Source organism: Vulpes vulpes, chromosome 1 (genome assembly GCF_048418805.1).
Source record: "Vulpes vulpes isolate BD-2025 chromosome 1, VulVul3, whole genome shotgun sequence".
Lineage (NCBI taxonomy): Eukaryota > Metazoa > Chordata > Mammalia > Carnivora > Canidae > Vulpes > Vulpes vulpes.
This window is the reverse complement of record NC_132780.1, coordinates 177,280,780-177,304,201: the sequence shown is the minus strand read 5'-3', so window position 1 is coordinate 177,304,201 and position 23,422 is coordinate 177,280,780. Positions and strand designations below refer to the sequence as shown.

Below are 23,422 nucleotides of genomic sequence, written 5' to 3'. Positions count from 1 at the left end.
ATCCCACACTTAGCTCAGCCCCTGGCATATAATAGGTGCTCAATAAATGTTTCTGACAGAGGCAGCACCCTTGGGCCCCAAGAGCCTGCAGTCTCGGCTCCCTGCCTCCTCCCCCACGCCACCTGCTGCGCTGTTGGCACCTGTAGGATCTGGATCACCATGCTGGCCAGCTGGTTTATTTCTTATTGTGCTTGACAGAAGGAAGTTCATCCACGTGATTTTGGCAGTATCCAGAAAGGGTGGGTACAGTCTGTCCTGTGATAAAAAGCTTGTGGAGAAATGCAGGTTTTAGTTTCACCCCCACATTGTTGCTCTTCCTATGTGAGACTTGCCCCCCTCACCCCCCCACCCCAAGGCTTGAAACATTCTGAGATGTGGGATCCCAGTCTACGAAACAATGAGACAGGAGTGGGGATCACGAGTAACCTCTAAACATGTTGTACACCTGCAACCTTTTCCAAAATGCTGCAGAGGAATTACTATTCAGTCTAGGCAGCCACGAGGCACGTTCCGTTTTGAAAAAACATTTACATCTGGGTAGGCCTGATTTTTTTTTTTTTTTTTTAATATTCTTGGTGGGAAGCACTTCGAACCATAAACGCACACTGCAAGGCAATTGCTATGGAGACTGAGCCTCTGCAGTGCCTTGCTCTGGAGTTTTCTGCCCGGGGGAGCTTCAGCATCCATGCAGCGTCCTAGCACGCTGCTCTGGGCGGGGGCCCGGGCGCAGCAGCGGTGTAGGGGTCGGGGAGAGGCAAGAGGCAGCCTCGGGACTGGAGCCCTCTCCAAGGCTGACAGTGGAGAAGGCCACGCACCCCGGGGAAGGAGGTAGGTGCGTGAGTCGGAGGTGTGGGGGGAGGGGGCTACGTTCTGGGTTGGGCAGGCCCCCGGCTCGCCGGCCTGTGCGGGTACCACGTGCAGGAGGCGCGCGTGGGGGCCCCTGGCGCGCAGCCGCGGTGGGTGACTGCGCAGCGGCCCGGAGCCCGCGGCCCGGGGCGTGTGCGCCGCCCGCTCCCTCCCGCTTAGGTGGGAGCTGCGCGCCGCCCTGCCCCCCGCGCCCTCCCCGGCGTGCGCGCGCCGCCTCGGCCCGGGGCCCCGCGGAGCGCAGCCGGAGCCCGGGAAAGCGCGCGCGCGCCCGCGTGTGTGTGTGTGAGTGTGTGTGTGAGTGTGTGTGAGTGACAGCGTGTGTCAGGTGACTCGGGTCACGCAGTCTCTCTCTCCCTCCTCGGGGAGGAACTGCCGCGCTCCGGCTGACTCCTCCGCCGGCGGGCGGGGCGGGGCGGGGGGCTCCGGGCGCGGTGGGAACCGCGAGCCCCGGACCCGGACGCCGACCGCCGCGGGGGGCGCGCGGCCCTGCCTCCGCGGGCTCCCGCCAACCTCCAGACAAAACCCCGGTGGAGAGAGAGGTTGCGAGCGGCGGGGAAGGAGGCTTGGCCCCCGCCAGGGACCCCCGCCGCCCCCGGGCCGGCCGGCCGTGGGAGCGATGAGCCAGGTGCTGGGGAAGCCGCAGCCGGAGGACGAGGACGACGACGAGGAGGATGAGCTGGTGGGGCTGGCGGACTACGGGGACGGGCCCGACTCCTCGGACGCCGACCCGGACAGCGGGGCGGAGGAGGGAGGTGAGCGCGGGGCCCCCGCCCGGCCCCCGCCCGGCCCCCGCCCGGCCCCCCGCCCGGCCCCGCGCGCCCCCGGCCCCCTGTGCCTTCCAGCCCCCCGCCCGGCCGGGCGCGCGGGCCACCGACTTGGAGGGGACCCGGGAGAGCGGAGTTGGGGGTGGGGGCGGGGCGCCCGAGGAGCGACCGGGGGCTGCAAAATGGGGGATCCCGGGTGCAGGCGGCGGAGGGTGGCCCCGGATCCGCGGGGAGAGCGGGGGGCGGGGGAGCGCAGGGGCAGGGGGAACGCGCCCTCTCTGGCCCCTTGCACGGCTGGTCCCTCCTCCACCCTCACCCCGAGCTCTCCGCAGGGTCTGGGGGTTGGGAACGGGAGGGGAGCGCCCGGCGCGCCCTGGGACCTCTCCCTGGATGCTGCTGTCGAAGCCCGGTCAGATGTCGTGGCTAAAAAAGGCAGCCGGCGGCAGCGTGACTGGCAGGGTCGTAGGCAGCTGCGGGTGTCAGTCTTAGCCCGTGCGGCCGCGGGCGGGGTCCCCGGGCTGCCCGGGTCTGCAGCGTGGGGGGCACCCGTGGAGCCGCGGGGGGATGCGCGCAGGTGCGGGGGGGGTCGCCGAGCGGCCGCGGGCTCCCCGGCATCCAGGCAAATAGAGTTGTCAGGACACCTTATCTCTGCTCGGTGTCACCACCTGGGCATGGAGGCGCTTGCCCCAGAGTGAGCGAGGGGCGGGGAACTGCGTTGCCATTCAGAGGCAAACTCTGTTTCCTGTTTAAGAAGTGGGATTTAGCAATTGCTCAGCCTGGTGGTGGTGGTGTGTGTGTGTGTGTATGGGGGGGGGGGGGGGGTCCTGTATTTAAATTCTTGAGGCCTAAGAAAGTTGAGAGTTTTTTGAGATTCCAGAAAGGTTCATCTTTTGTTGTTGTTGCTGTTGTTGGCCTCCAAAGCAAGGGGGAAAGGTCCTTTATTGTAAGGTCACTTGAGAAGGTCAATAGAATGAGGCTGTTAAACACAACATTTAGATGAAAGCCGTGTGCTTCCTAAAAAAGGAACTAACTTCTCAACATTTCACTTTGAAGAAATTGTGGGAGGGGTAAAACTACCTTTGTGACGGTTGATTTGGAAGAACTTTTGTTGAAAACGCGTTGAACTTAAAAATTCCTATACAAAGCCTCTCTGCGGAGGATGCTTCCCATGATTTAAATACGCCAGCTGCTACTTTCAATTAATCAGAAAGGGAAGAAAGTTTTTTTTTTTTTTTTTTAAAAAAGAAAGTTAACTAAATCTTGAGCCTGATAGATGAGAAAGAAGCTTTTTAAGTCACACTTTTTCATAGTGTCCTGTCTCCACAGAGGATTTGTGCTAATTCTCCATTTGCTTAAATTGGTGTGTGCACCTGTGTGCTTCTCTCTTCTGCACTCCCCATAATTGGTCCCACAGTTGAGCACGTGGCCACGTTTTTGTAGATAAAGGCTTTCAACCCTTTTGTTGGAGTCTCTGGGGCTACCTTTGGTAATTAAATTGTTCAGTCGCTTTGTCTTATTCAAATTGCTTTCCTTAGCTCCTTCTAGATTCTTAGAAGACTCCAGAGATTCAGAATGGGGATGTGTTTGGAAGATATTTGAAATGGTAGACACACAATAGGGTGCATGTGTGATATTCTTTTAAAAAAAGAAAAAGAAAAGAGACTATATCTGGGAAGAAAAGCCCTGTAATTTGATAATTGTTCTGGGGACCTGAGATGTTCCATGGAAAGTAAAGGACCTGCTTATTCTGCAGCTCTTTTAGGGGGCACTTTTCAAATTTGATTTGAGGACTTGAAATTGAAATGAAAGTAAAGCTTTGCCTGAGGGGTGGGATTTCCTGAACAAAGGGCTTCCCCAGAGCCTGGTCTTGAATGCTCCCCACTGCTCCTAACCTAAAGGCAAACTCGTCTGTAACTGATGCTTTTCATTACTTCAGTAATGAAATCATCCCTCGTGAGTTCTTGGGATCAACCTGGAATCTTGCTGTAAAAGCATTGAGTGTATTTATGTGGAAAGAGGAGCGACAAATGATTATTTGCTCCTGCAGACATTACTGAAGCTGGGCCTGCTGTAGGTAGGTGGTCTGGTCTCAGAAGCCTTCCTCTATTATCTCAGATTCCTGTTTTTTTCCCATGTATCCCTGGCTTTGATTTTGGGGTTTAGGCCTGAATGCAGAGTCTCTTATCAGAGCATTCACTTTCTAGAGTGGCAGATAGGCTCCTCAGTCAGCAGTTCTAGCGACAACTGTCCTGTCATGCCAACTGATATGGTCCTGGGAAGTTGAGACGAGGGTGGAGGCTAGGAGTTGTGACTTTGATTCCTGGGACCTCAGGTGCCGCAAAAGGGCCCTGGGCATATACTGCATTAGAATCCTGTGTTATTTTTGGTAAAATTTACATTTACCTGCTCTCAAAAGTAAGAAATGGAATGTGGAGGGGAAGGGACTTTTTTTTTTTACTCTGAGGAAAGGTGGGTACGGTACATTTTGAAGCATGAACAAAGTATTTCTCTAATGAACTCCCTTCTCCCTTTACCTTCCTAATGGACTTGATTTAAGGCCTTTGCTTCGTGGAGACCTTGGGCTTTTTCCGTGAGGTTCAGAAATGTACTTAGGCAGGTGGGATGCAGGCCTGAGTAGCATCACCAGGTCAGTTGCAAAGGAGTTTGTCAGGAACTGTGCAAAAAAAAAAAAAAAAAAAAAAAGATAGATTGAAAGTGGATAGTGTAAATTTCATTTCCCTTAGCCTTAGAAGGAACCTCTGATCTTATTTTTAAACTGAGGGACTTGTAAGTTTTACCACAATGTGCAGAATTTGAAAACTTAGTGCAACTAAGGTGAAACTTAAATTGCACTTCTCTGGCTTGCACTCCAAATTTTATTTATGAATAGTAGGAGTGTTCTCGGGCACTGTAGCTCTGTTAAGGACAGACTTGGGCACCTCTCCACCCCTCTTTGAATATAGTTAATCAGAGATAAGGTGAGTTTCACCTTCAACCTCCTCACTCCAGATAAAACTCCAGTGAGTGGAGGCAATAAATAAGCCATTAAAAACAATTGCAGCAAATATAATGCTTGTTTTTAGACACATGGAGTTTAAATCTTTTTTTTTTTATGGAGTTTAAATCTTTAGTAAATTATTGTGCCTTAAAAACTGCAATCACAAGGAAAGCAATTAAAAGATCATAATCAGAAAGTGAAATTGTTTTTTTCCCAAAGTTCCTCCCAATTTTTAGGGGGAAATGGCTAAGATAGCTGCTCATCATCCACAGTCCAGTTAAGGTGTGGTCCTGTTTCCATAGTAGCCTGTGAACTCTCTTAGGGTCTGAGGAAGTGACAGTTTAGGTGGTTACTGGAGGCACGAAAAATCGACGGTCAGCAGGTGATACTTCCGTGATGGGTGTAAATGCAGTGAAACCACCAGTTTGCATCTATTAATCATGAGTGTCAGCTTTTTTTTTTTTTCTTTCTTAAAGTAATTTAAAATTATTAGTGAATTCATCCTCTCATTGTTCCCTGAGAGTAAGTAGAGATAGATCATTGTTCTTCTGATAGTGAGACTGTGGCTCAGAGGTGCCAGGACTTTTCTGCAGCCACAACATAAGGTAAACCTGAGCAGGGTTTAGGAGAGGGTCAAGTTCATGGAAATGCAAATCCCTTTCCTTGTAATTCTCCCTTGTCCAAAAAAAGAGTTGGGTTGACTACAGCCCTGGCTATGCCTAATCTCGTGGGTTTCCCTCTGGCCCTGGAAATCCAAGGATACAGAAGAGTCAGAATAGATGAAATATAGAACAGTAAAAATGATGTGACCAAAGTCACACCTTAGGCACGATGCTTGTTTATTTTTTTTAAGATTTTATTTATTTATCCATTAGAGACACACACAGAGAGAGAGAGGGGGGCAGAAACATGGGCAGAGGGAGAAGCAGGCCCCATGCAGGGAGTCCGATGCGGGACTCCATCCCTGGACTCCAGGATCACACCCTGGGCCAAAGGCAGGCGGCAAACTGCTGAGCCACCCAGGGATTCCCCATGGTGCTTGTTTAAATACATGTAATATGTGAGTGGGGAAGGGGGAGAGAGAGAGGAAGAGAGAGAAAGAGGGTCTTAATCAGACTCCACACACAGCCCAGCATAGGGGTTGATCTCCTGACCCTGAGATCACAACCTGAGTGAAAACCAGGGGTTGAACTCTCAACCAACTGCACCACTAGGGCACCTTAAGAGCATATTTTTATATTAGATATTTTGCAAACATATTTTAGTGATTCAGGGTATCATAGAATCTTGATTCTATACTTTTTTTTTTAAGATTTTATTTATTTATTCATGAGAGACACACAGAGAGAGAGCTGCAGAGTCACAGGCAGAGGGAGAAGCAGGCTCCATGCAGGCAGCCCAACGTGGGACTCGATCCCAGGTCTCCAGGATCACGCCCTGGGCCAAAGGCAGGCACTCAACCCCTGAGCCACCCAGGCATCCTTGATTCTATACTTTGATCAGAAATCTCTACCATTTTTGTTTTGGAACAGATATAGGGTAGTCTGATGGGATTTAAAAAAAGGCAGAAACTAAGTTCTAGAGTTCTGGATAAGGGCAGTAGCTCTGAGTTTGAAAGATCATGTTTGTCGATCCCCAGTTGACTGTGTGTCTCCCTGTTTACCGTCTGCTTTAATCAGTCCCCTCGGCCCCCATAGCTGTTGTGGGTGGCACAATTTCACTTCATACCACAGCCACTTTCCTGCTTATTTTTCTTACTTGTCTACCTCTGTTACTGTTCCTTACTTTTTTTTTTTTTTTTAATTTTTTCTGTTCCTCCTCTTCTGTGAAAGCTTTCAAGCTGTCTTGTAACAGTGGCTTTCCCTGGTGCTGTGACATTCAAGCAAATGGGTTTTTCACTCCTGTCCTAAATAGTTCAGGATGCTGTCGACTTTCTCCTCTTGGAGACCTCTGGGGCAGACACCAGCTCAGTTTCTCAGTGCACAAAGTAGGGGACCATAGAAAACCAACCTTGATCACTGTCAAAGTGATTGTTAAAAAAAGTTCACATGAACACTTTGCATTTTTTCAGGGACATTAGTAAATAAGAACACATTCGAAATGTTACTGAATATATATGTTAAGGAAATATTCATATATGGAATTGTTTTTAGTGACCTGTCGTTGTGATGGGAAAGGATTTCATAGAGAGAGATTTGGTCTTCACGTATAAATAAAAATCACCTTCAAAATCTTTGATGCCTTTGAAAATATATGTTGTTTGCATTTAATTCTTACTAAGTAGTTGATCAAATAGAGTCTTTATGATTTTTGCATATTCTTTTATTAATGGTATTATCATTCATATTTAATTCCCACTTATGATATAATTTCTCCCTGAGCTCCTAGGCCTTTTTTTTTTTTTTATTAAGTAGGCTCTACACTCAATGTAGAGCCTCATGACCCTAAGATCAAGAGTAGCATGCTCCACCAACTGAACCAGTCAGGTACCCCTGAGCTCTTGGGGTCTTGAATGTATAAGTAGTTCTATTTATCAGAAATGTAAAGGACCACAGATAATATTGCAAATAGAAACAAACCAGGGATCCCTGGGTGGCACAGCGGTTTGGCGCCTGCCTTTGGCCCAGGGCGCGATCCTGGAGACCCGGGATCGAATCCCACGTCGGGCTCCCGGTGCATGGAGCCTGCTTCTCCCTCTGCCTATGTCTCTGCCTCTCTCTCTTTCTCTCTCTCTCTCTCTGTGTGACTATCATAAATAAATAAAAATTAAAAAAAAGAAACAAACCAGAGGCCTCTTCCTAAAAGCATAAATAAATAGAAACTTAAGCCTTTCTGTGGTGACACAACAGAATACTAATAGCAAAGAAATCCTGACTTTCCCTTAAGGCCTTGTGAGTCTCTCACTGTAGCCACATTCCACAAAAAGACCTCTCATTACCTAGGCTTCGGCTGGGGAAAGAAAGAGACAGAGAGAGAGAGAGAGAGAGAGAGAAAGAAAGACGAAAGAAAGAAAAAAAGGAAGGAAGGAAGAAAGAAAGAAGGAAAGAAAGAAAGAAAGAAAGAAAGAAAGAAAGAAAGAAAAGAGAAAGAAGGAAAGGAAGGAAGGAAGGTGGGGTGCATGTGTATATACATAGCCAGGGGCCATGTATGGGGTCACACAGCTGGTACATGGCAGAGCTGGGACTTGAACCCCAGACACAGAAAGAGAGAGGCAGAGACACAGGCAGGGGGAGAAGCAGGCTCCATGCAGGGAGCCCGATGCAGGACTCAATCCCAGGTCCCCAGGATCACACCCTGGGCTGAAGCCAGCGCTAAACCGCTGAGCCACCCGGGCTGCCCTATGAAGTACATTCCATATGATGTCTCATTCTCCCCTGAGAGACCGCTTGAGCTTAAGAAGGTAAGGCCAACCCTGGTAGAACTGTGTCAGGCCTTTAGTTCCCATTTTCCTGATTCCTGGTTCTTTGCTGTGAACATTCCCATCCCACAGATCAGTCTGGTGTGGCCCCTAGGCAGCCATGTGCCACGCATCTTTCCCTTCCTTGTGTATTTCTAAGTCCTATTGATTTTTGAAAGGGATTTGCCAGTTACTGATGAAGTAATTAACCTGCAGGTCCAGTTAGATGGCCCTTCCCCATAATGCTGTTCCTTGGATGATTGAGTTTCCCTGGGATTTCCAGAAGTCTAGTTACAAAGCCAGGCTGTTTGGAAAATTTGGTCCTTGACAGGACCCAGTGCAAGATAGATAAGCTATGTTCAGTGTCCCTGACCACAGTAGATAAACTACCTAGGCATAAAGATCATACTTTTGATACTTAGGTGCTGATCTGGGCCAATGTCAGATATCAAATTTCTTTTTATTTTTTTATTTTTTATTTTTTTAAGATTTTATTTATTTATTCATGAGAGAGAGAGAGAGAGAGGCAGAGACATAGGCAGAGGGAGAAGCAGGCTCCATGCAGTGAGCCTGACGTGGGATTTGATCCTGGGTCTCCAGGATCATGCCCTGAGCTGAAGGCAGGCACTTAACCGCTGAACCACCCAGGAATCCCTCAAATTTCTTTTTAAAGCTTCAGTTAATTTAGCTTCAAACTCTGCTTTGTCACTTTCATTCAGTTATCCCACCCAGCAGACATCTATGGAGTGTTTACTGTAGGAAGCACTGAGGCCTCAGTTTTTGCATCTGTAAAGGATATATGTTATCAATTTGAGGATTAGAGCTGACCCTATATGCTATGCAGGTGGTCAGTAAATGATAATTGCTGGGCGATAAGAGGTTGGAGCAGGTTGGTTCGAGCTGTTTCATGCTGGCCAAAGCTAAAACCTCTCAAAAATGCCCTCCCCCTCAGACAACAAGATTAGGGGAAAAACCAGGAGTTGAGGCATGGACTTCCTCAGCAACCTACATTCCCACCTCAAACCTGTCTGTGACCTCATGTTCTTCCCAGGCCCTGGATCCTTCTCTCACCTGAGCTGCAGGTGGACAAACACCCCACACTCCACAACTTCAAATACCCATTCAGCCCCTTTCCCTTTGGCATCTTTGTGAATGGGCTCTTGTTAGCATGGTCTGCCAGCTTGGAAACTCGGGGCTTCTTTCTCCCTCATCATCTGTGTCCAGGGAATCACTAAATACTATTGAGTTGATTTGGACTTCTCAGAAACCCATTTCTTCTGACCATTTCCATGGCCTGTGCCTTATTAGTCCTTTCGTTTCTCATTTGTGTTCTAGAATAACTGAATTGCTGTCAGGGGAGGAAAAGCTTTTCCTGTACTCTTTTAGGTTCTGAATTGGGAGCCTGCAAATTAAACTGACAAAAGATGGATTAACAAGAGAAAACCAGATTTAATTATGTACTAATGCATGAGAGTTCACAGAAAATGCAACTTACCAGGTGTTTAGAGGGGCACCTGGCTGGCTGAGTCGGAAAAGCATGCGACTCTTGATCTCATGTTGGCAGTAGAGATTATTTAAATAAATAAACTTAAAAAAAGTGTTTAGAATTCTGGCTTTTTTTTTAAAAAAGTATTTATTTATTCATGAGAGACACAGAAAAAGAGAGGCAGAGACACAGGCAGAGGGAGAAGCAGGCTCCATGCAGGGAGGCAATGTGGGACTCGATCCCGGGACTCCAGGATCATGCCCTGAGCTGAAGGCAAAGGCTCAACTGCTGAGCCACCCAGGCGTTCCAGAATTCTGGCTTTATTACTATCCTAATAGAGGATGGGGAGGGGCAGAGGGGCAGTTCTGGGATAATGAATGACTTCTTGGAAGGGAGTTGGGGAAAGGGTTTATGGAAAAAACAAGTGACTTTTTGGAAAGGTAAATGGGCGCACAAGAGAACAGCTGGGAGATAGGATAGTTTGGGAACCATGTCTGTTTTGAGTGTGATGCCAACTTCTGTCTCAATTTCAGTCTTCACCAAAAGATTAGAGCTGCTTCTGGGAAGGAGATTTATGGCAAGTGAGTTCTTTTGCTTCTACTTTAGGCAAATAAGGGATTTCGGGGACTTCAATATATTTCACTCGGTATAATTTTCATGCCACAGTGGCTTACTCTAGACCCCTTCCCTGTCTCCACACTGACCGCCTCTAGGAGATCTGTTTCTGGAGTGAACTTCTTGAAGTATGAAAATGAGCATGTTAGTTTCCCCTAAAATTCTTAGTGATTTCTTCATGACTTTTTTTTTTTTAAAGATTTATTTATTTAATCATGAGGCAGACAGAGAGAGAGAGAGAGGCAGAGACATAAGCAGAAGGAGAAGCAGGCTCCTCACAGGGAGCCCAGTGCAGAACTTGATCCTGGATCCTGGGTTCACACCCTGAGCTGAAGGCAAATACTCAACCACTGAGCCACCCAGGCGTCCCTCTTCATGGCTTTCAAAGTAAAATCCGAACTTCCTGGTATCTCATTCATAGGGTGACAGAGTCAACAAAATATTTTTGACTGTGGTCTGCAGTAAAAAATATGTTTGTATTGTGAACTAGCACCACATATGTCTAGGTAGACTTGAAAGAGTTTTGCTAGCAGTTTGTACTCTTATTATGCATGATGTACTCTGGTATTTCCCAGTCCCTTCTGTTTTCTTTGTTGCAGTTTTTGTTTGCTATGGAGGTAACAGGCTCCTCTATCAACTGATACTTCTTGGACTCATGCCACATGCTTTGTGATTTGCCTATCTATATGTGGGACAGACAATAAACAAGTAATCAGACAAGAAGACAAAAGTGTAAAGTAAAAAGATAGTTTTGTATAGTGATAAGTACTAATTTTTTAAAAGATTTATTTATTTGAGAGAGAGTGAGAAGATAAATGGGAGGAGGGGCAGAGGGAGAGCATCTCATGTGCACTCCTTGCTCAGTGAAGGGCCCAGATGCGGGGCTCGATCTCAGGACTCTGAGATCATGACCCTGAGATCATGACCTGAGCCAAAATAAAGAATTGGTGGCTTAACCAACTGAGCCACCCAGGAGCCGCTTAGTAATAAGTACTATTCCGAAGACACAGGGTGACCAGGAAGTGATGGGGTCTGATTGAGCTAGAGGAGGTAAAGTTGCTGCTGGGCTACATGGGAAGAAAGCTAAGGGAAGCCTGTCATGTGGAGGGAGGAGCAGGTCCAGACCCAGAGGTGAGGAACCAGAAGGTCAGTGTGGCTACAGGATAGGGAACTAGTGGGGATGAGAGGGTAGCCTCTGTAGGGCCTTCTGGGGAAAGAAAGTGTTTGGATTTTATTCAAAATGCTGTGGGAAGGAAGTCACTGGCTAGTGTGCAGCCTTTTCTTACCTTTAAACTACATTTCTTTAACCCCAGGGAAGCCAGAATCTCTTCCTGGCACGACCTTTCCCCTCGTTCATCTCTTTCACACCTCCTTTTCTTTAAGACTCAGACATTTTTCTCCAGGGAGCCCTCTCTCTGAGCCCGTACACCTCCATAGCAGTGCATTGTAATTGTCAGTTTTTCTTGTCTATTTTCTCCTCTAATCACTAAGGAATGAATCTTTCTTTGTGTCTGCAGCCCCTGGCTCAGCCCAGTCTAACACTTGGCAGAGGATCAGGGAACCTTTATGAAACTGAACAAACTGCCCTCTGGTAAATTTCACCTCTCCCGGCAACTTCCTCCAGCACCCGCTGACACTTCTAAAGGGCCCTCCCTGGGATGCCATCTCCAGTCCCAAATCCTGTGGTTCCTTTCTGATCTTTTTTTTTTTTTCTTTTTAAAGTGTTAGTCCTTTTATTGCAGCTCTCATTCTTCATTCTCTTCCTTTCACCTTGCTCAGGATGTTCTTGAACAAGTGGTGATGCACAGGGTAAGTTTAGTGGAGAGAGCCAGCTGGCCAGGAGGCTGGGTGCTGCATTTCCTGATGTGCATTCCCTGCTATCACTCCCAGAGTGGGATGAGAGTCTCTGAAAAACCCCATGAGGTTTCAGAAGCATGAGGGGAGGTGGGAGAGGATTAGAGGAGAGATTTAAAAATATATATATACATGATCTGTATCAGACCCTAGAGGCCCATCGTGTTTGAGAGTAATGGCAAATCAATTTTTAAAAAATTTTGTTTAGGGACGCCTAAACAAAAGCGGTTGAGTGGCTGCCTTTGCCTCAGGGCGTGATCCTGGAGTCCCACATCAGGCTTCCTGCATGGAGCCTGCTTCTCCCTCTGCCTATGTCTCTGCCTCTCTCTCTTTCTCATTCTGTCTCTCATGAATAAATAAATTCTTTGAAAAAAATATTTAAAAATAAATAAAAATTTTATTTGTTTTCTAAAGTAATCTCTGTGCCCAAGGTGAGGCTCAAACTCATGACCCCAAGATCAAGAGTCATATGCTTTACTCACTGAGCCAGCCAGGCACCCCAAAGGAGGGACTTTTGTCAGCAGTCCTCTGTGATATAAGAAACCTCTCCTGGTCAATAGCAGTGGTTAACAAAGTGCTTTTGACTGTGGTTCACCTAACAAATAACATTTATATTGTGAATCAACACCATATATGTCTAAGTAAATCTGAAAGAGTTTTGCTAGTGGTATGTACTCTTACTATGCATGATGTACTCTGGTATTTCCTAGTCTCTTCTGTTTTCTTTGTTGCAGTTTTTGTTGAATGCCATCTGGTTGTTGGCTAAGGCCCTAGGTGAGGACTCCACCACATACCAGCCCTGTGACCTTGGGCATGTTCCTTCTCCCAGATTCCTCAGGTGCAAAACAGACTTGTACCTCCTCATTGCTAGGGGGTGGGGGATAGAGGTCATGTTGGGGAGGAGGGGTAAAAGTTTAAGAAATGCCTAGCAAGGTACCTGGCACATGTTCATACCTGCTAAATGTAAAATGTATCTGCATGGGTCTGAGGGATCTCCACAGAGTTGATGGTACCCTCGCTGATCTGGCTCACCATTGCCCAGCAGTTTACTGTTGGTGGCCTGTGCCTGAATTTGGCAGGGAGAAGGAAATACTTCCAACCACGTGTGTATGTTGTAGCGGCATGTGCATCTCACTTCCCAGCCAGTCTGTGTATATACATAACATGCAAATACACCACCTTCTCTCTACACAGTGGCCTCCATCACCTCCCACTCTCCCAGGAGGAGGAAGTCTGTCCTCCAAGGCACCAGCATGGATGGTCATGCTGCAGAGACACTTGCAGACCCTAAGGAAGATAAAATCTACACTGACATCCAGCAGTATAAATTGGGAAGAAATAAAGACATGTATAAACACTTAAATATTTTTGTGCTTGTACATAATTTAACATGAGCTTTTGCTTTCTTTGATTGTTGCGCAATCCAATATCTGTTGGATTGTTGATTGTGTGTTGCACAGCAGAAACAGAATGCATAGATTTTTGGATGGGCTAGCCCTCCATTTGAATGTTACTTAACCTTCCTGAGCCTGAAATTTCTTTACCTATGAAATGGATGTAATACTATGTATTCCTGAAAGAGCTGAATAGGATGGGGTGTGGAGAGTGCCTAGCACAGTACTTGGCATAGGAAGGTACTTTCATACATGGCTGCTGAGTTTTCGTTGCACACATACTTCCCTGTTCTATGAAAGGCATTCTACCTTTGCCTACATTTGGGCTCCACTCAGAGAGCCTCCTTCTCCCCACACCCATCATCCCCATCCAAACCCTGCATTGCTTTGTCTGCATTCATAACTCTTGTAATGTGCTGAGTTCCTTCCTACTGCCCATGGGCATTTCTCCCCTACTCTTTGCATTGATCTAACACTGTTTGTGAGGTGATAATAGAATAACTATAGCTCTTGAGGTTTCCATTTTTGTCCTTGAGGATATATTTTTAAACATTTTTTCTTAGGTATTCTTTTTAACTTTTATTTTTATTTACTTTCTAATTTTTTATTTTTTATTTTTTTAAAGATTTTATTTATTCATGAGAGAGACAGAGATAGAGAGAGGCACAGACACAGGCAGAGGGAGAAGTAGGTTCCATGCAGGGAGCCCGACGTGGGACTCGATCCTGGGTCTCCAGGGTCACACCCTGGGCCGAAGGCAGGCGCCAAACTGCTGAGCCACCCGGGCTGCCCATTTTCTAATTTTTTGAAAGTAATCTCTGCACTCCACATGGGCCTTGAACTCAAAACCGCGAGATTAAGAGTCTATGCTTTACCGACTGGGCCAGCCAGGTGCCCCAGAGAATACATTTCTTAAAACAGCTGTATTGAGGGGGCGCCTGGGTGGCTCAGTTGGTTAAGCAACCAACTCTTGGTTTTGGCTCGGGTCATGATCTCAGGGTCATAGGCTTGAGCCCTATGTCAGGCTCCATGCTCAGTGGGGTCTGCTTGAGGATTTCTCTCTTCCCTCTGCCCCTCTCTTATGCTCTCTCTTTCTCTCTCTCTTTCTAAATAAATCTTTTTTAAAAAGCTCTGTTGGGCAGCCCAGGTGGCTCAGCGGTTTAGTGCCGCCTTCAGCCCAGGGCGTGATCCTGGGTATCCGGGATTGAGTCCTGGTTCGGGCTCCTTGCATGGAGCCTGCTTCTCCCTCTGCCTGTGTCTCTGCCCGCCCCCCCCCCCCACCGTCTCTCATGAATAAATGGGTAAAATCTTTAAAAAAATAAAAAAGCTCTATTGAGGTATATTTGACATAAGATTAAGTACATCTATTTGATAAGTTTTGATGTAAGTGTACACCTATGAAACCGTCACCATAACCAAGGATGTATCCATCACCCCCAAAAGTTTTCTTATACCCCTTCGAGGTCTCTCCCTCTGACTCCTTCTCACTACCTCTTCCATTTCCCAGGCAACTCCTGATCTGCTACTTGTCATTGTAGATGAGTTTATAGTTTTTAGAACTTTACGTAAATGAAATCACAGAGTGTGATTCTTTTTCAACTGGCTTTCACTCAGCATAATTATTTTGATATTCATCCAAGTCATATGTATCAACAATTTCTTTTTATTGCTGAGATGCACCACAATTTGTTTATCCATTCACCTGTTGATAAACATTTGGGTTGTTAACAGTCTTTGACTATTACAAATAAAATTGCTCTGAGCCATTGTGTACAAGTATGGATATATACTTTGATTACTTTTAGGTAAATATATAGCTGTGGAATAGCTGGGGTAATATATGTTTGACTTCTCAAGAAATCATCAGACTGTTTTCTAAAATGGTTGCACCATTTTACATTTCCACTAGCAGTGTATGAGAGTTCTAGTACCTCTACATCCTCCTCAATACTTGTTACTGCCTGTGTTCTTAATTTTAGCCATGTTAGCGAGTGAGCAATAGCATCTCATTGTGGTTTTGACTTACATTCCTTGATGACTAATGATGTGCTGAGCATCTTTTTATGTACAAATTTACCTTCCATAAGTCGTCTTTGGTGGATTATCTGTTCAAGTCTATTGCATCCCCATCTTTCTGAAAATAGAGTTTTGTTTTCTTATTAGTAAGTTTTTAGAGTTCCTTACATATTCCAGCTACAAATTCTTTATCAGATATATGATTTACAAATATTTTCTTCTAATCTGTGGCTTGCCTTTTTTTAAATTATTTTAATGGTGTCATTTGTAGAGCAGAAGATTTTATTTTAATTAAGTCCAATTTATCAATATTGGGGGGAGGGTGTTATATCTAAAAGATTTTTGTTTAACCCAAAGTCATAAATATTTTCTTCTAGAAGTTGGATAGTTTGAGACTTAAAATTAGGTCTATGATCTGTTTTGAGTTAATTTTTGTATATGGTGTGAGATGTGGATTGAAATTCCTTTTTTTTAACATATGAATATCCATTTGTTTTAGCACCATTTGGTGAAAATGACTACCCTGTCTTCATGGAGTTGGCTTTAATCTTTGTCAAAACTCAGTTGTCCTGGTATATGTGGGTTTATGTCCGGATTCTTTATTATATTCCAATGATCTGTTTCTCTGTCTTTTTGCCCATACCACATCGTTTAGACTGGATTTTGAGTAGCTCCAAGATAACCATGTTTTGCATATCTTTTTGTCCAACCGACTTACTACTTTCAGTACATTAACCAGTGTACTTTTATTTTTTTAAGATTTTATTTTATTTATTCGTGAGAGACAGAGAGGCAGAGACATAGGCAGAGGGAGGAGAAGCAGGCTCCATGCAGAAGCTTGATGTGGGACTTGATCCTGGGATCATGTCCTGAGCTGAAGGCAGATGCTCAACCACTGAGCCACCCAGGCATCCCAATATATTTATTGTATTGAAAAAAACAGAAACCTTACAACAACCACTTAACGAGAAAGTGTCGAGTTGAAATCACAATTTAAAGAATATCTAACGGCAGCCCTGGTGGTGTAATGGTTTGACGCCGCCTGCAGCCTGGGGTGTGATCCTGGAGACCTGGGATCAAGTCCCACATCGGGCTGCCTGTGTGGAGCCTGCTTCTCCCTCTGCCTGTGTCTCGGCCTGTCTCTCTCTGTGTGTCTATGAATAAATAAATAAAATCTTTAAAAAAATAAAATAAAGAATATTTAATATTTTGAAATATTTCTGTATCTGTCAGAACTCTCTCTACATTAAACATTTTCTTAAAAACTAATTTTAATTATATAAATATAAATGTGTTTCCTTTCTATAATTAAAGCCACAGGGGTGCCTGGCTGCCTCAGTCGAAGCAGCATGCAATTCTTGATCTCAAGAATTATGAGTTGGAGCTCCATGTTGGGTGTAGAGATTACTAAAAAAAATTAAAGCCCAAACCCCTTTGATGATTCCCCCAAATCTTTTTTTTTATAAAGATTTTATTTATTTATTCATGAGAAATACAGAGAGAGAAGCAGAGACACAGGCAGAGAAGCAGGCTTCATGCAGGGATCCTGATGCAGGACTCGATCCTGGGTCTCCAGGATCACGCCCTGGGCCGAAGGCAAGCGCCAAACTGCTGAGCCACCTGGGTGTCCCTCTCCCCAAATCTTTCACTCATGCACTTCTTGTTTGCTGTGCATCCTTCTGGACCCTTTTCTAATGTATTTTGTCAAGTATTTATATTTTCTGTTGGTTTGAGATAATTATTCCTGATGTCACTTTAACCATTATCTCATACTTTCTAACATTGTATCCCTTTGTACTACATTCTGAGATTTGATGTTCTAGTTCACTATTGCCCTCTTTATCTTTTTTTTTTTTTAAATTTTTATTTATTTATGATAGTCATCACAGAGAGAGAGAGAGGCAGAGACACAGGCAGAGGGAGAAGCAGGCTCCATGCCCTGGGAGCCCGACGTGGGATTCGATCCCGGGTCTCCAGGATCGCGCCCTGGGCCAAAGGCAGGCGCCAAACCGCTGCGCCACCCAGGGATCCCCCTCTTTATCTTTATTCTACTTTTCAATCCATATATCTAACCCCCCATACACACAATTATATTTTTATTTCTAACATCTGTAAGGCCATTTTTCATGGTTGCTCTTATTCTGAAACTCTCTGTTCTTGTTTTATGGGTACCACATTTTCTCTGAATATTTTATTTTATTTATTTATTTTTTATTTTTTTGAATATTTTAATTATACTTAACTTGGAAGTTTACTGTGACTCCTGTATGAACCCTGCTTTTTCAGGTGTATGTTCAGGTATATGGATATTGGACTTTTGAGGAAATGTCTGGAGGGAAGATGGTGCTGCTTCCACCTGTTGAACTCTACAAAGTGTAGTGAGAATTAGGGAAGGAAGGTCAGACCACTTGGAGAGTGGTAGTGTGGGTGCTCATTGTTCCTCCTGGGCATCCTGAGCCCTTGGAGCACTGCCTTCTCCCTCATACCCAAACTCCTACACTCATTGCTTCTACTTGGAAGTGTGTACTGGGTAAGTGGCAGTAGTGTAGAGTTTATCTGCTGACTTTTCTCATTATGATTCTCCAAATAACAGCCCTGTTGATTGTCTTCATGTCCCTTCCTGTTCAGACTTCTAACAGTTCTACCTTCTGTAGCAGAACCCAATCATTCCTAGTCAGGGGCTGCAGGTTCCCTCTTCACCCTGACCTTTGGGGTTTTTAGGGATTTCTCTGTGATCTGTCAACCTTGAGGGGTTTTGTTTGTTTGGTGTAAGCTCAGATATTTATGTTTATTTGTTCATCTGTTTACTTTATGGTTTATACCTTTCTGTTATTTTTAGGGACTCACTATGAAAGGGGAAGACTGTGATATGTTTTGGTGTAAGCTCAGATATTTATGTTTATTTGTTCATCTGTTTACTTTATGGTTTATACCTTTCTGTTATTTTTAGGGACTCACTATGAAAGGGGAAGACTGTGATATGTTATCAGGCTGAAAATTTTAAAACTGGGAAGCCCTGTTTTCTTTTTTAATTTATGCCCTGATTTTACTAAGATTGACTTGTAATGACAGTACTGTGAGTGAGTAGCATATAATGACTGATGAAAAAGAAGAAAGCTGGTGACTTTTTGGGTGCTTTGCTTCTGCATTACTGCTTCTATTGTATATCATCAGCAGATTATTGAATTGGGTTAAGTTGAACTGGAAAAGAGTGTGTGTGTGGGTAGGGTGGGAGTGAAGTGTTGCTTGTAGTAGAGTAGCTGCTGTGCACATCTGTACCTGCTTACTTTTTCTTTATTCGTAACTTACTGTTTTACCTGAAATTTATGTGTTTACCTAAACCTATTGCAAATTCAAACATCAAAATATTATATATGGTAAATGAAATTCACTAAGATATTATCAAGTATTAATATGTGTTTTAGAGAATTGTAGAGACTTGGAAAAAATTATTAATTACAAGAAGGGAAAAAATAATTACTTTCCAATCGCTACTGAATTAGAGTGGGACCAGGGACTGAGAAAAACATGAGGGGTTGTCAGAAGAAAACAAAAAAGAAATTCAAGTACATTGGACATATATTTTCATTTCTTTGAATATATTCCTAGGAGTGGAATTGCTGAGTCATATGGTAACTCAGTGTTTAACCTTCTAAGAAAGTGCCAAACTGTTGAAAGCACATCATTTTACATTCTCACCAGTAGTGGATGAGGGTTCTAATTACTCTATAGCCTCACCAACACTTGTTTATTACTTGTCTTTTTATTATACCCATCCTGGTGGGTGTGAAGTGGCATCTTATTGTGGTTTTCATTAGTATTTTTTTTTTTTTGATGGCTAATGATGTAGAGCTTTGTTTCATGTGCTTACTGGCCATTTTTGTATCTTCTTTGGGGAAATGTCTACTTAGAGCCTTTGCCCATTTTTTTGTATTAGGTTGTCTTTATTATTGAATTGTAAGAGTTCTTTATATATCTGGAGGCTAGTCCCTTATCACATATGTGATTTGCAGGTGTTTTCTTCCAATTTGTGGGTTGTCTTGACTTTCTTGATAGTGTCTTTTGAAGCACCAATGTTTTAAACTTTCGTGAAGTCCAAAATTGTTTGAGTCATAACTCAAATGAACAAGCATCTCTTTAGGGCAGAGACACTCTGATGATCTAGACAAAGAAGACGTTGCTTTGGAATGCTGAGACTGGATTTTTCCCGTCATGGTCTGCTCCAGGAAAGCTTTATATTCTTCACACCAGCTTCACTGCTTGTGATGTGAAGTTGTACAGGTTTTCTGGCCTTCTGGAATGGTGTGACAGATCGTGAAACAGTAGTTTTCCGTATTCTGAACTTACTCAGAGGCCCCTCAATGAATGGGAGTGCTGTAGTTAGCAGTCTTTGTGTTTGGAAGATTAGCATTGACTGTGAATCATAAATCACATCTGAGGTGGAAGTGAAACTCCTCTAATTAACCACTGTGAAATCGATTCACTCTCATTCTTGTTTTGTGGTTTCTCCAGTTCTGGACTTCAGCGATCCCTTCAGCACTGAGGTGAAGCCAAGAATCCTGCTCATGGGCCTGAGGAGAAGTGGCAAGTCATCTATTCAGAAAGTTGTCTTTCACAAAATGTCTCCCAACGAAACACTGTTCTTGGAGAGCACAAACAAGATCTGCCGGGAAGATGTTTCCAATAGCTCCTTTGTTAATTTTCAGATTTGGGACTTCCCAGGACAGATTGACTTTTTTGATCCTACCTTTGACTATGAGATGATCTTCCGGGGAACAGGAGCACTGATATTTGTCATCGACTCCCAGGTGAAGTTCAGTATCGGGGTATAAGAGACTGCAGGCCCCATCTCCCCCTAAAGGCAGCCTCTCCCCTGTGTTCAAACCAGGTTCTTTGTGACTGGATTTGGTTTGGATTTTAGAATCAGGACTAGCCCTTTTTTTTTTTTACCAAACAAGTGTTTCTCAGTGGGGGTTCTGGAGGCTGCAAAGGGGAAAGGGCTTCCTCTGTGTAACCCTAACCAGAGAGCAGTGAGCACCCTTAGGGAGTTGTGTAGTCGCAGCAAATCACAGAAACTTCACAGATGGAGGGAGCTGCAATACAGACCAAGGACACTAAATATGTGTCCCCTCCCCACCGCCTGGATACTCTTGGCAGACATCTATAAAAGAGCATAGGTTCTTTGCAACAAAAATTTGTATAGAAGTCTACATTTTATTTTATTTTTTAAAGATTTTATTTATATATTTATTCATGAAAGACACACGGAGAAAGGCAGAGACTTAGGCCGAGAGAGAAGCAGGCTCCATGCAAGGAGTGGGACTCGATTCTAGGACCACAGGATCACGCCCTGAGCCAAAGGCAGGTGCTCAACCGCTGAGCCACCCAGGTGTCCCTAAGTCTCCATTTTAAATGTTGGCTCTTTCCTAGGAAGGTAAAATTCTAAGTGTGAAGTTTTTTGTTTAAGATTTATTTATTTGTTTATTCATGAGAGAGGCAGAGACATAGGCAGATGGAGAAGCAGGCTCCCTATGGGGGGCCCGATGCAGGACTTGATCCTGGAACCCCAGGATCATGCCCTGAGCTAAAGGTAGACGCTCAACTGCTGAGCTACCCAGGCATCCTGAAGTTTTTTTCTTTAATTAAATTATTATAATTATTATTGGTACACAATTGATTAAACTATTATGTATTTTATGGATAATTATATAGAAAAAGCTAATTTTCTTAAGTATATCTCTTAAGACGATGGATATTTTTCCACTTGATTCATGTATCTATACTTGAATAAGACCAGATTTGGCATCAATTCTGTTTTTGATTGTGTAGATAAAAGTTCTGAGAAACTTTGTTCACATAAATAAGTAGATGGATACAGAGTGAGTTTTGTTATAGCATTCGCTCAATTATTTAAACGCTTTCCAAGTTATATCCTCTAAATTGCCCAGTTTACTATCACAAGGGATTGTTTCTAGTAGTTTATCAGTAGACATTCTGATTGAGCCTTCCTTTAGCTTTGCTGAAAGCAAAGACGCGAGGATCCCTTGACTGGTGAAGAGCCTTATTACCCAGGTATTAGTTAATTATTCCCTTTATTAATGTTCAAACTAGTCTCCTGAATTGTCTCTTTGGTATTCTAGGCCTTCCTCCTGTAAAGTGAGAGCCGGCAGGGGCATCTCGGGCATGCCAGTCTTAGGAAAGAGTACAAGGAACAGAATTGGGATAGTGATGCTCTTCAAACTCTCCCCATGTCCAGGCACTCTTAGAAAGTGTCCGGAAACATAAGCTCAGCCCTAAGGCTCTCCAAAGGGCTCTCTTTTATAGCTGTTGGGAATAAATGGCAATAAGTCTTTAGGAATGGACTAAACCCGCTCTAAGTTCAGGGCATGGTATTTCCCTGAAACTGGACCTACAGTCAGACACATGGGCCGAGCATACCTGCCCCTTCCAGGAATGCCAGTGGTGTTAGGGAGGAAGGGGTATGTAAACTGATAGTAATAATGGTTCTGAGCCCACACTTAGAAAGCCATTCTCTGAAAAGACTGTTCATGCCCGAGAGCATCATAAATTCCTTCAGGGAACTAAGTGCCTGTTTAATATAATAATGAAATTTTCGACTAAGCCTTTTAGTTCCAAGTGATTGCACCGTGGACTTCTAGTGTAGCTGTGGGAGTGCGGCCATATGGTAGGAGGGCCTCGCTCTTTCTTTTTTGGTGGTAGTGTGCTGGGGAGAGGCTTTTTTTTTTTTTTTAAAGATTTTATTTATTCATGAGAGACACAGAGAAAGAGAGAGAGGCAGAGACAGGCAGAGGGAGGAGCAGGCTCCATGCAGGGAGCCCGATGTGGGACTCGATCCCATGACTCCAGGATCACACCCTGGGCCGAAGGCAGGCGCTTAACCGCTGAGCCATCCAGGGATCCCCTGGGGAGAGGCTTTAAAGTCCAGGGCCCGATCTGTGAATAGCAAGCAGTGCCTCTGCTCCCCTGGGCCCATCTGGAAACGCATGCTGTAGACACCTGCAACAGGTCCTGGGCCTGCGGTCAGTTGCTGCTTTCTTGGCTGCCCCACTTGTACTGACCTGTTTTCTGGCCCTTCTGTGGCCTTGGCAGTAGCCCTGCCTTCCTGCCTTGGTCTGCCAGCGCCATAAATCAGGGAGCTGCAGCACGGAAGAGCAGTCCAGGTTGTGTGCATGCGGTGGCGTGGGGGGCAAGCTCTTGGATATGTCTCACTCAGCTGTCTCTTCTAAGCTCCAGTTTTTCCCCTAAGTCACTCCACTGCTCTTTCTGTAGTTGTTGAACAAGGGAGCAGCAGTAGTAGCCCTCCCCGTGGGTAAGTGGATTCCAGCCAGATGACTCATCTTTTCAAGACAGTGGCTTAGTAAGTTTAGTAAGTACTCACTTCAGTAGCCTGTCCATGCTTACATAGCAATTTGCATTTATAGAATTCAAATGTCCAATGCAACTCTATCCTAGTTGTGTTTTTTTTTTTTGTTCTTTGTGTGTGTGTTTTTTTTTTATCCTAGGTATTTGTAGTATGGCTATAATGTGGCTAAAATAGGTTCACTTGCCTATTTTTAAGTTGCAGCTGTAATTTGGTTTTAATTTTACCTGAACATGAAAAGTCGCCCTTCAGTTTGGGTTGGTAAATGTGTTTTCTTTCATTTTGCTTCTTGGTCCCCCCACCCCCGCCCCAAGGGAGGGCAGAGAAAGGTATAAGAATGTTTGAGAAATCTGTCTTTTTAGGTTCCACTTTTAAAAAGTAGGAAAAACATTATTGAGAGCTATCATTTACTAAAAGGAAGGAATAATTCAATAAGTTGTTTCGGAGCCTAATACATACTTTTGTATTGGAAGCAGACTATAAAAACCATGTTTTTAGAAATGTATATACGATGTGCTTACAAGTACCGATAAGAAAAGCAAACCAGGGAGTCTTGGCAGGCACTTGAACGTCATTGCCTTTATTTTTAAACAGGGCTGTGTTGGTCTGACGCCTCATATTTTTATTTTTTTCCTTGTGAATTCCTCACA

The 23,422-nt window shown here is 44.6% G+C and overlaps 1 protein-coding gene across 2 annotated transcripts in view; it reads left to right on the top strand.

Moving 5' to 3' along the window:
* The first annotated feature begins 568 nt into the window (after positions 1-568).
* Positions 569-23,422, top strand: part of RRAGD (Ras related GTP binding D) — a 43,188-nt gene continuing 20,334 nt past the window's right edge. Inside the window, exons 1-2 of one of the 2 annotated variants that reach the window (XM_072737128.1) lie at positions 569-828; positions 19,904-20,199. In XM_072737128.1, the coding sequence (XP_072593229.1) occupies positions 19,957-20,199 (243 nt within the window). In that variant the 5' untranslated portion in view covers positions 569-828; positions 19,904-19,956. Of the gene's footprint in view, positions 829-1,185; positions 1,620-19,903; positions 20,200-23,422 lie in introns of those variants that run through there. The other variant, XM_025983841.2, reaches the window with a different exon arrangement.